This window comes from Zonotrichia albicollis, chromosome 7, assembly GCF_047830755.1.
Source record: "Zonotrichia albicollis isolate bZonAlb1 chromosome 7, bZonAlb1.hap1, whole genome shotgun sequence".
Lineage (NCBI taxonomy): Eukaryota > Metazoa > Chordata > Aves > Passeriformes > Passerellidae > Zonotrichia > Zonotrichia albicollis.
In genome coordinates this window covers 14,905,102-14,917,151 of record NC_133825.1, presented here as the reverse complement: position 1 = coordinate 14,917,151, position 12,050 = coordinate 14,905,102, and the positions used below count along the sequence as shown (strand labels likewise).

The 12,050-nt window shown below is 53.6% G+C and overlaps 1 protein-coding gene and 1 long non-coding RNA gene across 2 annotated transcripts in view; one reads left to right on the top strand and one right to left on the bottom strand.

The window, feature by feature from the left end:
• The window catches only part of LOC106629892 (uncharacterized), a 27,471-nt gene extending 15,511 nt beyond the window's left edge, over positions 1 to 11,960 (bottom strand). The window contains exons 1-3 of the long non-coding RNA XR_012581042.1: positions 5,384 to 11,960; positions 2,189 to 5,286; positions 1,616 to 1,759 (exon numbers count right to left, since the gene is read on the bottom strand). This is a non-coding gene — a long non-coding RNA (uncharacterized LOC106629892). The remainder of the gene's footprint in view (positions 1 to 1,615; positions 1,760 to 2,188; positions 5,287 to 5,383) is intronic.
• PLA2G12B (phospholipase A2 group XIIB) lies at positions 2,661 to 12,050 on the top strand. Its single transcript, XM_026798074.2, has 4 exons — positions 2,661 to 3,005; positions 7,960 to 8,036; positions 9,145 to 9,310; positions 11,912 to 12,050. Exons 1-4 carry the CDS (start codon positions 2,771 to 2,773, stop codon positions 12,028 to 12,030), a joined length of 597 nt encoding a protein of 198 aa, XP_026653875.1. The 5' UTR covers positions 2,661 to 2,770; the 3' UTR covers positions 12,031 to 12,050.

The window sequence follows — 12,050 nt, the reverse complement described above, 5'->3', positions numbered from 1 at the left end:
CACGGGGACAGGGCGGGCGCAGTCTCCTCTCCCTCGCAGCGTCCCGGGAGCGCTGCCGGGAGCCCGCAGGGTCCCTCCCGGGAGCGCTGACTCACCGCGGCCCGGCCGCGCTATATTTGAGCATTACGGAGGCAGGAATGAATGCACGCAGGCAGGAGCTGCCTGCCCCGAGGTCAGCACCAGGCTCAGGAAGCAGCTGTCAGAGTTCACCACCGTGGCCAAAAGCATCTGCGCCCCGTAAATCTTCAGAGAGAGAAAAGCTGGCGCAGGGAAGGGGTTTTTGTGACTGCAGTGGGTCCAAGGCAGGGCAGAGAACCGGCGGGGTCCCACTGTGCTCATCCACAGCTCCTCGCTGCTGCAGCTGCTGAGCCACGCCCCGAGGGAGCACTGGAGGTCACTTTTACCCAATCCTACATTTTTCCTGCTCTTCAGATCTTGCAGTCGGGGTGCAACCGAGATATTCGCAGCTGGACTGAAAAGCTCTCAGGAGATTGGCTCGGGGAGGGAAGGAAGGAAGCAGAAGGAGGGAGAGTGGCTCATCCCCGGGGCAGGGCAAAGGGGCTGCCACGTTTTGGAAAAGCAGTTCAAGTGCTTTTTACTCATCAACCTTTGCTTCAGGACCAGTGACTAACAGGAAAGTTTCTGACTCTTTACTCAGGCTCTGCCCTCTGCCAGCTGTTCCCTCTCCGCCCTGCTCAGCTTTCCCAATTCCAACTGATTTTGCAAGCAGCCTGGGTGCTCAAGAGCCACCAGCTCCAGGCTGCATGCCCTGCTCATGCCACATTCCCTGTGCTTTGCCTCCTCTGCAGTTCTGCCAGCATTTTTCCCTCTCTCTTCGCCTTCAGCAGCACATGGATCAGTCAGCAGGGACCGAGGGATGACAAAGAAAGCTGTGTTCTGGAACTGCCTCCAGAACAACCCTAAAAGGCTCTGCATAAAAGCAGGACACCAGGCACAGACACCCAGAGGCTCTTACACATTTCCAAGCTAGTTCCCAACAGCTGGTTTGCTCTTTTTTACATTAATTTCTGCCAGGCTGTGGGCAAAGGCTGGGAGCAGTGGGACTGTGAACTGGAGTGTCAGGCAGGGCAGGGACTGAACCAGCACAGACGCCAAAGGCTCCACTCACTGCGGACACAGCCTGGGACTCTTGGATCCAGTGTGCCCTGCCCTGGGGCTGTGACAACAAATTCCAGGGGCCATTTGCACCCACAACTGACAGAGCAGTCCCCAGCATGGTCTGAACAGCAGGAGCACCCCAAGCCCTCCAGTGCCCCTGCAGGGAAGGCCTCACTTCCCCAGCACCCCCTCTGCCACATGCCAGGGGTGACACAGATGTCACAAAAGGCTTACTCGAGGCAGGTATTTGCTGATTCCCAGCTGCCCTTTCCCAGTGTTCTCCGCATCTGGGTTTACCTCCCCAAAGGCAAAGCTGGTCTGAGGTTCCCCTGGGAGCTCTGCACTCCTAAATGCCCCTCACCCAAAATCAGCCCTGGCAGCCTTGGGGCTCAGAACAGGTGGGACAAGCAGGCAGCAACTGCCTCTGGCTCCACACCATTGCACAGCAGAGGCACTAACCAGCTTGTGTGCTCCCTTCCCCACTTCTCTGACTTACCTGTCTGAGAAATCAAGACTTGGCTGTGGCTCCTCCTCCTTATCCCGTGTCTGGAGCTCATCACCCAGGGCCATGTGCAGAGACACAGGCAGTGCCATGGAGCACTGGCCCTTCAGAATCAGCAATGCAGCAAGGCTAAACCTCCTGCAAAACAATAAAATGCCAGAATTTGCATTTGTGTTTGAAATGCCTGCAGCCCAGCTCCTTCTGAGAGGCAGTCCTGTGCTGGGGCACATCTGAATAGCTTTCTAAGAGCAGCCAGAACCTTCCCATACCATTTCCCTTCTCTATTCTTTGTGAGTGGTTTGCTTTGTCTTTTGCTGGTTTTGTTCATTTGGTTGCTTTTTTTTTTTTTTTTAATGAGCAGCTTTGAACCCTCCACCAGCTGAGCAGGCCCCTGGGTCCTGGCAGGGCCGTCCCACCCCAGAGCCAGGAGCTGCAGCTGCCCCACAGCCATTCCCTGGCTCAGGTCTCAGTGCCACCCTTTCCTCCTGGTCACAACCTTTACTGGTTTAATTTACCTTACACAGGAGCGGTAACAACCAGCCCTGTAACATCAAAGGCAGTACTCACCTGCCACACTGATCCTGGAACTGAGGTGATGCCAAGGAATGCCCTGAATGTAGTGTTTGTCCCAAACTTCTCCAAGCTGCTGGATCAACCCCTCGGAGGCTCCGTGGGCCCTTGGGATTTGCTGGGAGCAACACACCCAGCGGCCAGGCTGGGTGCAGCTCTCATCCCTCCCCGCTGTGTGCCCAGGAGGCCCGGGGAAAAGGCAAGGGCTGCTCCTCAGCCTGCCTGAGCAGCAGAGATCTCGGACAGAGAGATATCCCCATGTCCCAGCAGGCCGGGGAGGGAGTGCAGCGCCCTGGGGGGACAGACCCCGCTCTGGGCTGAGGGAGGGTCCCCCCGGGGAGCTGCAGCCATGGATAATGTGCGTGTCCCGGCGGGATTGTGCAAACCCCCAGCTCAGGGAGCTGAACCCGCTCCGTATCTCGGCGCTGCACTTTGCACCCCGGCTGCCGTGACCTCAGACAGGCTCCCCGGGCAGGATTAAAGTCCAGCAGAGCGGTGCCGCTGCCTCCTGCCCGGAGCCGCTCATCCCGCGGCTGCTGCCCCTCTGCCCGCCCGGGGCTGGGGCTCACCGGCCCCGACATGCGGCTGCTGCTGGGGGCAGCGCTCCTGTGCCTCGGCCTGAGCCCGGGCCACGGCTCCGAGGAGGCAGCGCCCGACAGCCCCGGGCACCAGGACCCGCAGGCGGCGGCATCCTATTCCGACTGGGGCATCGACACCATCCGCGATGGCTTCGAAGCGGTCAACAGCTACTTCGACTCCTTCCTGGAACTGCTCGGGGGGAAAAACGGAGTCTGTCAGTACCGCTGCCGATATGGTGAGTGAACCGCACCGCTGCTGCCTCCTCTCTCCTCGCCCTTTCTCCTCTTTCCCTCTCCTTGCCTGCGGCCACGAGCGGCTCCTCCTACCCAGGAGCTGCCCCCGGCAGTGCTCTGGGTCACAGCTTCTGTGCCAGGGCCAGCACAGGCACAGCGAACCCCCTTCCCCGAGAGCAGCCAGCTCTGCAAGGCACCTCCATGGGCGCGCAGGACACCGGGGGGGAGGCAGAGGGCACACAGGTACCAGGGCACACAGGGCACACACAGGTATCCGGGCTGGCAGGGCACACACACAGGTGCCAGGGCACACACACAGGTATCAGGGCACACACAGTACCCGGGCACACACACAGGTATCAGGGCACACACAGTACCCGGGCTGTCCCGCTGCCCGGAGCCTGGCACAGCCAGGGAGGGGAGGCTGAGCCAGCCGCCCTAACCTCAGCAACCTTCAGAGCGTCCTTATCCCGCACCTGTGAGCTGGCCAGTGCTGCGGGCTGCAGGAGATAACGGCGGGACAAAGCACACGTCACCGTCACCGGGAGCAGCCTTTAGTGCCCGAGGCAGGAGGAGGCAGATCCTGCTTGCTTTGGACTGCACTTTTTGGTGGTTTACCAGAAAGGATTAGTTTGGTTTGTCCTGGGGGCAGGATAACGGTCCCCAGGGGGAGGGCAGGGCAGGGGACAGAGCTGGGGTGCACAGAGCTGCAGTCTGTGGGGTGACAGGGCCATCACCAGGGCACCTGTGGGAAGGACATGCTTAGGAACCAGCCAGGAGTTTTCCCACAGACTGCATCCTTTTCTCAGCCTCCTACACCTGTCCCACAGCAGCCCCTTATCCTGCCACCTCAGCCTGCCCAGCCCCAGCTGCCTGTCAGTCCCTTGCCCCCCAGCGTCACCCCACACCCCAGTGACCACCTGGGAAAGATGCTTGTGAGCACAGAGGGATTTCAGCCCTTCTCCTCCCCAGGGCACTGTTTTTCACAGACAGACTCAATGCTCTGCGGAGACCCCACTGACTCTGTATCAGTCTGTGTGGATCCCATGGACCTCCTCCTCCTCCCAGGCCAGCAGCCAGGGCACTGGGACAAAGAGATGCTGCAGGGCTGGGACCTCAGCTCCCTGCCAGGGGAGGAGGTTAAATCAGTTTGAAAGTTGCTGGGTTTTGTTTTGTTTCATAAACAATGACACAGAACCATAGAACAGGCTGAGTTGGAAGGGACTCACCAGGATCACTGAGTCCAACTCCTGGCCCTGTGCAGGACACCCCAGGAGTCACACCCTGTGCCTGAAAACGTCCAGACACTCCTGGAGCTCTGGTAGCCATGGGACCACTTCTCTGATGAGCCTGGAAGTGCTTCCAGTGCTCAGCCACCCTCTCTCTGGGTGAAAAACCTCTCCCCAACATCCATCCAATGTGTATATAGGTGTCCTGCCCCTCTTGCCAGCTCTGCTCCCAGGCCCCACACTGGGAACAAACAGGGAGCAGCAAGCCAGGTGCCCCAGCCCCAGGGGATGGAGGGAGCCAGGTACCCCAGCCCATCACCACAGCCCCACAGGGGCCCTGCTCCCTCAGCCTGGGGATCCCTCCGTTCTCTCTGCAGCAGCTCAGGAGGACCATGTGTGTCCCCAGTGCCTGGAGGAGGTGACCCCCAGCCCCCCAACAGCCAGGATGAGCCCCCCAGGCAGCCTGTCCCACACTCATGTGTGTGACAGCCTCCTGAAGGTCCCCACCATGCTCCAAACTCAGAGCAGGAAGTGTCAGTGCCCTCCTTAGTGTAGAGACTGAACCCCCAGGCAGTGGCTGGGGCTGCAGTGTGCCTGAGGCAATGCTGATATTCAGAGCTGCTTTCAGGGAGCCTCAGGACTCAGCACATCCTGCAGGAGTTACGGCTTTGGGACACATCCAGAGGGCTCTCCCTGCCTGTCCTTGTGCAAAGCATCCCCAGAGAGCAGCACAGATCCCTGCTCACACCCCAGGAGCTCCCTGCATCTTACAGAAACAGTTTACCTAGAAAGGAGAACTAAAACATCGCTAGCCCAGTTCTCACCCTCTGCTGAAGAGCCCATTAATCACTGCTGAAATGCTGCCCAGTGGCTCCAAGGGGCTTGCTGGACCCTTCCAGGACCATTTGTCCTTGCTCATCTCTGGCACAGACATTGCAAACTGGAGAGGAGGGGATGCTGGGATGCCCCCAAGCCAGTGAGATCCAGTCCTTGCTCAGAGGGATGAACACAAACCATCTTTGTGCTGAATCAGGGCCTGATTGCTTTTTCTCCCCTGCCATGAAACAAAAATTATTCCTTCTACTTACTTTCATTTCAGCCAAGAGATACCAAAAATAGCTCATTTTGCCACAGTAAAGGTCAGGACTCACCTGTGATTGCCACATCCATCTCCAGTTGAGCATGTGGCTGTTCCAGCTGTAAGACTCCCCTGATTTTTCAGCAGCTACTGAGGTCTGAAAACAACCAACTTGATGGATGGCTCCCTTAAATCAGGACATTAGGGTTACACTAGCATTTACTGGCAAATCTCCTCCTGCTTACAAAGCCTCACTGGGCACCTCAGGGAAAACAAAGAGGCTGAGCTGGGACTGAAGCCCTTGTAGCTTCCTCCTGGCCAGGCAAGACGTCAGTGCCCTGCTCAGCACTTGGTCCTGAAGGGCTTCAGAGGAGGGGGCACCTCCAAGCTGTGGGAAAAGAAAAAGCCAGGCCCTGTCCAACAGGGATGGATGTGTGCAGGCACCTCTGCCCTCTCCAAAGGGATGAATGTGTGCAGGCACCTCTGTTCTCTCCAAAGGGATGGGTTTGTGCAGGCACCTCTGCCCAAAGCCTGCCTGCCTGCCTGGGGCACACAAACAACAATGGACCACCCAGCAGTGCAAGGAGCCCTGAGACCATCCATTCACCCAAAAATACACTCAGCTCCCCCTGCCAGTGTCCCAGCACTGCAGTGCCTGAGCCCCCTGCATTGCCAGCAGCTGCTCCAGCCAGCTGGCTGCTTTCCAGCCTCTTGGAACAGCAACAGCAGCCTGGGGGCATTAAAATGCACCAGGGAAACTCAACTTCAGTTCTGGGGCTGTGCCAACAAGGCAGTGGCCTGAAATCTGTCTTCTTGTCTGTAAGGATGGGCAAGCAATAAATGATAACAGGAGCACTGAGTCAGTGCTTGTAGAGAGGCAGGAGTGCCTGATATTCCTGTCCTGCTTTTGCTTTCCTGTTACCTACAAAACAAGATGTGGGAGAGAGGTTAATTGTGGAGCCTTGGACTTGACCTAGCTGAGAAAGAGTACAAAGGGGCACTTTATAAGTTTTAAAGCTCTGTTTTGCAGAGGGGAGCGGACAGGTTTCCTACAAGGGCTTATCCTGAAGGCAGTTTGATGTTTTGTAGATCATCACAATCCTTATTTATGTGAGGGTTTTTTTCCTCAGGACAACTTTCTAGAAGCTATTATAATATTTCTATTACAATAGCTGTGACTTCAGCTGAATTGAAGCTCTGGAAACACAGCTATTTTTGGCTGGGAACTGGATAATGCAGGTAGAACTGGATAACTGGATGATCTTAAAGGTCCCATCCAAGCCAAGCCATTCTTTGATCTCCACATCCCAAAAAGTCTCACTCCTACTCAGACTTGCCATCTTATCCCATTCACTGTCAGTGTTCCGCAGGAACTGCACACTGTTCCTGTTTTTTACAACCAATTATTTCTTATATTATTTTTACATTATTTTCCATTTTTTACATTATTTTTACAACCAATATTACAAGCAAGACACTCAAATTTGAGTCCATTCTGCAAAACAGCGGATTTTGAACTTTCCTCTGCCTCCTGCATCAGTTCAGGAACATTTGAATTCTGAGTCCCAGTTCTCACCCCCTTCCAAAAAACTTCAAGGCTCTTCTGGAAGGGGAAAATTGCCTGTTGTCATCTCCCAGCTGGACAGCATTTCAGTTTGTTATTTATTTGTAGCAAATCTGTTATTTAAGCAAAACAGCTCTGGCAAAGTTTAATTGAGAGGTGCTGGGAACACTCCCACATGAGTCCCCCTGAGGCTTTTGGCTGCAAGGCCTTCCCAAGGGCACAGCAGATTTATTTAATTCAGCCACAGATTTATGGCTGAATTAACCACTGGCATTTCAGGTACCTGAACAGAAAAATGGGGAAAGTGTCTTAAATAATTCCTGGTGCTGACAAGAAGCAAGAAGTGGAAATGGAGTTTAAAAGAACCCAACCCTGCCTTGAAGGGCTGAATTAGATCCATTTTATGTCTGTATAAATTCTCTAGCCCTGCTCAGGGAAGCAGAAAGTTAACCCTTGATGTGACTGGCTTCAAGTCCCAGCTCACACGAGTTTTTGTTGGAGCATTCCCACAGTTTGTGTTTTCCCAGAGCAGGGACAGCACCAGGGAATGGCTGGAGCTCTGTCAGGGCAGGGTTAGGCTGGATATCAGGAAAGGGTTTTTCCTCCAGAGGGTGGTTGGGCACTGAACAGGCTGCCCTACAAAAATGAGATTAAATGCTGCTGGAAGGTACTGCTAGAGCTGGCTGTGAGCTGGACTCCTCCTGCATTGGGTAAATAATTATCCACAGAGGGAGTTCTTGCTCCTTTGTGCATATTAAGAAGCAGAGTGAGGAAGGTGCAGAGATTAAAGGAACAGAAATGATTTGCAAAACATGGCAGTGCATCACCACGGGCAGAGAATGGACCCAGACCTGTGCAGAGCAAGATCAGACATGCAAGGTCTGGCACAGTTTGGGGACACCCACAGCACACCAACAGTCCAGGAATGAACTGAGGGCAGAAGGAAACCCCCTTGCTGAGCCAGCAGTGTAAGCAGCAGTGTTTGGGGATGCAGACCAAAGGGCAGTGCCTATCACTCCTTGCTGTTTGCACCAGTCTTGCAAAGATCAGCTTTCCTAACCCTTGTCCTGTCTTTTTTTTCCCAGGGAAGGCTCCCATGCCACGGCCTCACTACAAACCCCAGGAACCCAATGGCTGTAGCTCCCATTTTCTGGGGCTCAAGGTACCTGAAAGTGTTTGTGCTGTCCCACCCAGCAAGCCCACAGGCTGCAGCTCTCCAGCACATCAGCAGCTCATCGTTCTGGGCAAGGAGAAGGCTGGGCTGGGCAGCTGGGTGACAATGACCTATGTGCACACAGCAACACCTGAGTGCATCCTCCACACCTGCCCCCCCCACCTCTTCCCACACTTTCTGCCTCTGCCAAGCACTGAATGAAACCCAGAGGCTTTAATAGTGCACCTGCTCGTTATCTTAAAGGCAATTAATGAACATATTGGAATCACCAGGAAAAGCCTTCCCAGGGGGCTCTCAGAGCAGGGATTCCTCTTTAGCTCATGCATTATTGCTGCCCATGGAGTCTGCAGCAATTAGGCAGATTCCTGCTCTGACAACCCCTCTCTTTGCAGCCCATTTTTCATGTTAGGTTTAATTCCTGAAACTCTATTTCACTGCAAGCCTTGTGGGCATTTCTGTGGTGCCATCTCTGTACCCAGGCAATCATGAGTGCAATGAAGGAACAATTCATCTCCTAAATTTTACATGAGGAAGGGCAAAAAGAGGAATAACTGATAACAAGCTAACAAGTCCAGTCTCTTCAGGAGACAGGTCTTCTGCCCCATCACCCCCAGGGTCATTAGCTAAGCTTACAGAGAGCAGAACTCCCCTGATCATGCTGTGTTTGTCCTTGGCCTCAAGTGCAACTCTGAGAAATAAGGCATTAAAATATTTATGGCACATTTATTAGGCAAAAAGCAGGACCTTGTCAGGTTGTGGGAAAAAGAGGAAAAGAGAAAAGAGGCCTTTACCACTGTTGGCAAGGACATGGAGCTCTCTGACAAATGCAAACTAGAAAATGGTCATGGAGGGGCTGTTTCCCACCTCCCTGGGATACAGAGATGAGAAGAGAAAGTGATGTAGCCTGCACCACTGACACCACTGGGCTGCTCCCTCACCCTCCCTTCTTCAGATGGTGAGGGAGCAGCACACATCCCTCCTGCTGCCCTGCTGCTTCTGGAACAGGAGCCAGCTGGGCTCTGCAGCACCTCACCCTCACAGCTGTGTGCGCCTGAGGCCAGGAGCCAACCAAGGGACACCCTTTTCTGTTTCCCAGCTAGACTTGGGCATCCCTGCCATGACCAAGTGCTGTAACCAGCTGGATGTTTGCTATGACACCTGTGGGGCCAACAAGTACCGCTGCGACGCCAAGTTCCGCTGGTGCCTGCACTCCATCTGCTCCGACCTCAAACGCAGCCTGGGCTTCGTCTCCAAGGTGCAAGGTAGGGTCCTGCCCCTCATCCTCTGGCCAGGGAGCCTTTCCTTGCCAGAACCCTGCAGTGGGGAGCAGCATCTCTGTGCGGCACTTGTCACAGGTGGGTGAGAACACAGAGATCTGCCCCAAGGCTGGAGATCTATGGTTATTTGCACGTAGAAAACATTACAATGTGTGAAAAACCCACAAACAACCCTGGAAGTAACTGGGTGCACTCCCAAACAATTCAAACATGGGCAGGAATCCTGTCAGGAGAGGGAATGCTGTGAGAGAGAGTAGGGTTAGGAGTAGTATTGTGTTCAGTGATGGGATTTTGGTCCATGCAGTTATTAGGGTCGATGGCTTTAGGACTTTGATTGTGTTTAGGGTGAGGAAAATGGCTGCAGTTATTATAGTGTATAGGTAGAGGCTGAGGAGAGTGAGTTTAGGGTTGTAGATGATAATGATTGCTATTCAGCCTAGGTGGGAGATGGAAGAAAAGGCTAGGATTTTTTGGATTTGTGTTTGGTTGAGTCCTATTCATCCTCCCAGGGCTGCTGAGAGGATATATAGGATAGTTACGAGTGTGGGGTTTCCACTTCCACTAACTTATCCAATTATTTGGATGCACTCCCAAACAATTCAAACACCTTCATGGGATACCAAAATGCCCTCCAGGGCCAGTGAGGCACACACTGAAACCTGCACGTGGCCAAGGGCCAGCAAAACAGACAGAGCCAAGGACAGGGCTCTCAGGGATCTGGTCACAGGTAAGAGATGGTGGTGGCACGAGGGACACACCAGGCTGGGGGTGGCTGAGCCACTGCAGGCAGCTCTGGATGGCTCAGGAGTGCTAACAAGCTCTAGGGATGTGCCAGCAGCTCAAGTGCCACCCTGGCTTTTCTTAATTTAAAAAGCCTCAGCCTGCAGGTCTGAGAAGAGTTTTTTTGGTAACCTCTGCTGATGCCCTGCTCTAGGGTATCCTTAAATATGCATTTGTTGTCCAAAGGTGCAGCCTGAATAGGACACATGGGAAGCCTGCATGACAGCAGTAGATGTCTGCAGATGGCTTCCTACCTGGTCACAGAAAAAATGCATGGAAAGTGTGCCCAGGCCAGCAAGAGAAATCAAAGACATGGACTGAGACAAAAGTGCTACAGGCTGAGCACAGCCAATCTTTCATGGTTATCCTTATCAACAGTTCCTCACGCAAGCCAACTTCTTCCCATCTCTTCAGATTTTCCACTTTTTCATATGGTGCTTCTTGCTCTCTGCTTGCAGCAGCAAAGCAAGCCTAGATCCTGGGGAGTGAAGGTGGAGCAGAGCCCACTCTGGGCTGAGCCAGGCAGGGGTAGATTCCTCCATCTCTCTGTGCTGGCTGCTGTAGGAGGCACAGGCAACACCAGTGAACCTCTGAGCCACCCTCCCCCCCTTGGGCTCTGCAGACCCTGTGCCCAGGGCTGCTCTGAGAGCTCCTGCCACAGCCCTCCTCCTCCTCCACAGCCATCCCAGCTCTTATCTGGCATCCAAAGCCTTGCTTTTCCCACTGACTCACCACAGCCTCTCCAGTGCCTGCCAGCTGAGCAGCCTCCTAGGGAACAGGAGCTCTGAGGGGTTTGGAGAGGCTGAGATAAGAGAAAACAGTCCCAAAGGCCAGGCTTTCCCAACTCCATCATGCATACAGCTATCAGTGCTGGTGCCAGTAAATAAACCCTAAAGATTTACTATTAACCTATCTATTTACTGACAAGCCCTTTCAGGGTTGTTTTTTGGGATGAGGAGGGGCTAGTCAGGCAGTCAGCTGCTCCAGCTGCTGTTGGATTTTTCATGCTGGCTGGCAGTTGGCATCATAACTCCCAAAAAAGCCCAGAAAGGTTGGTTAATAGTGGCTGTAGGCAAAACTCAGAGGAGAAGGAGTAATGTGGAGGTCTCCTGGGAAATCTGTTTGGTAAACAGTGCTGTTTGCAGAGCCCCAGATGATCCATCAACTAGCAGGGCCTGAAAGAGGTAATAAAGGAGTGGTTTAGGGGGGAGAGAAATGAGTGCCACCCTGGGGAGAAGATGTGGCCATGGCTCTCTTCACAGAGAGCAGCAGGCACAGTTTTTCCCAAGGATTTTTCCTGGAGAAGGCAGTGAGAAGCACAGAGAGAAGAAGAGAAAAAAATTCTTATCTCTATTTACTGCTCTTGTTGTTTTGCACATGTGGAATGTGTTGTGGAGATCGTTTACCTAAAGTGATTTGTTAATTAGACACTGGTGAAGGTTGTTTGGATTCTTTGACCAATTGGATCTACGTGTGTTGTGACTGTCTTTAGTTTTTCCTTAGTATCTTTGTAGTATAGTATTTCTTTAATATAGTTTTAGTATAGTATCAGTGTAATACAGTATAGCTTAATAAAGCAATTGTTCAGCTTTCTAAATCATGGAGTTAGAACACATTATTCCCTACATTGGAGTCACCCTGCCTTGATAAGAAGAGAGAAGGGAACCTCAGGATTTATAAAATGCAGTTCTCAGAGAGAAAAGACAGCAGCCCATGCTTCCAAAGGCAAACCCCACAGAGCTCAGTGCAGGGCTGGGGTGCTGGGAGTTGCCTGTCCTTACCTGGCCACCCTGTCCCTCTCCACAGCCTGTGAATCCATGGCAGACACAGTGTTCAACGCAGTCTGGACCCTGGGCTGCCGGCCCTTCATGAACAGCCAGAGGAGCGCCTGCATTTGCAGCGAGGAGGAGCGCGATGAGCTGTGAGCAGCAGCAGCCTGCCAGTG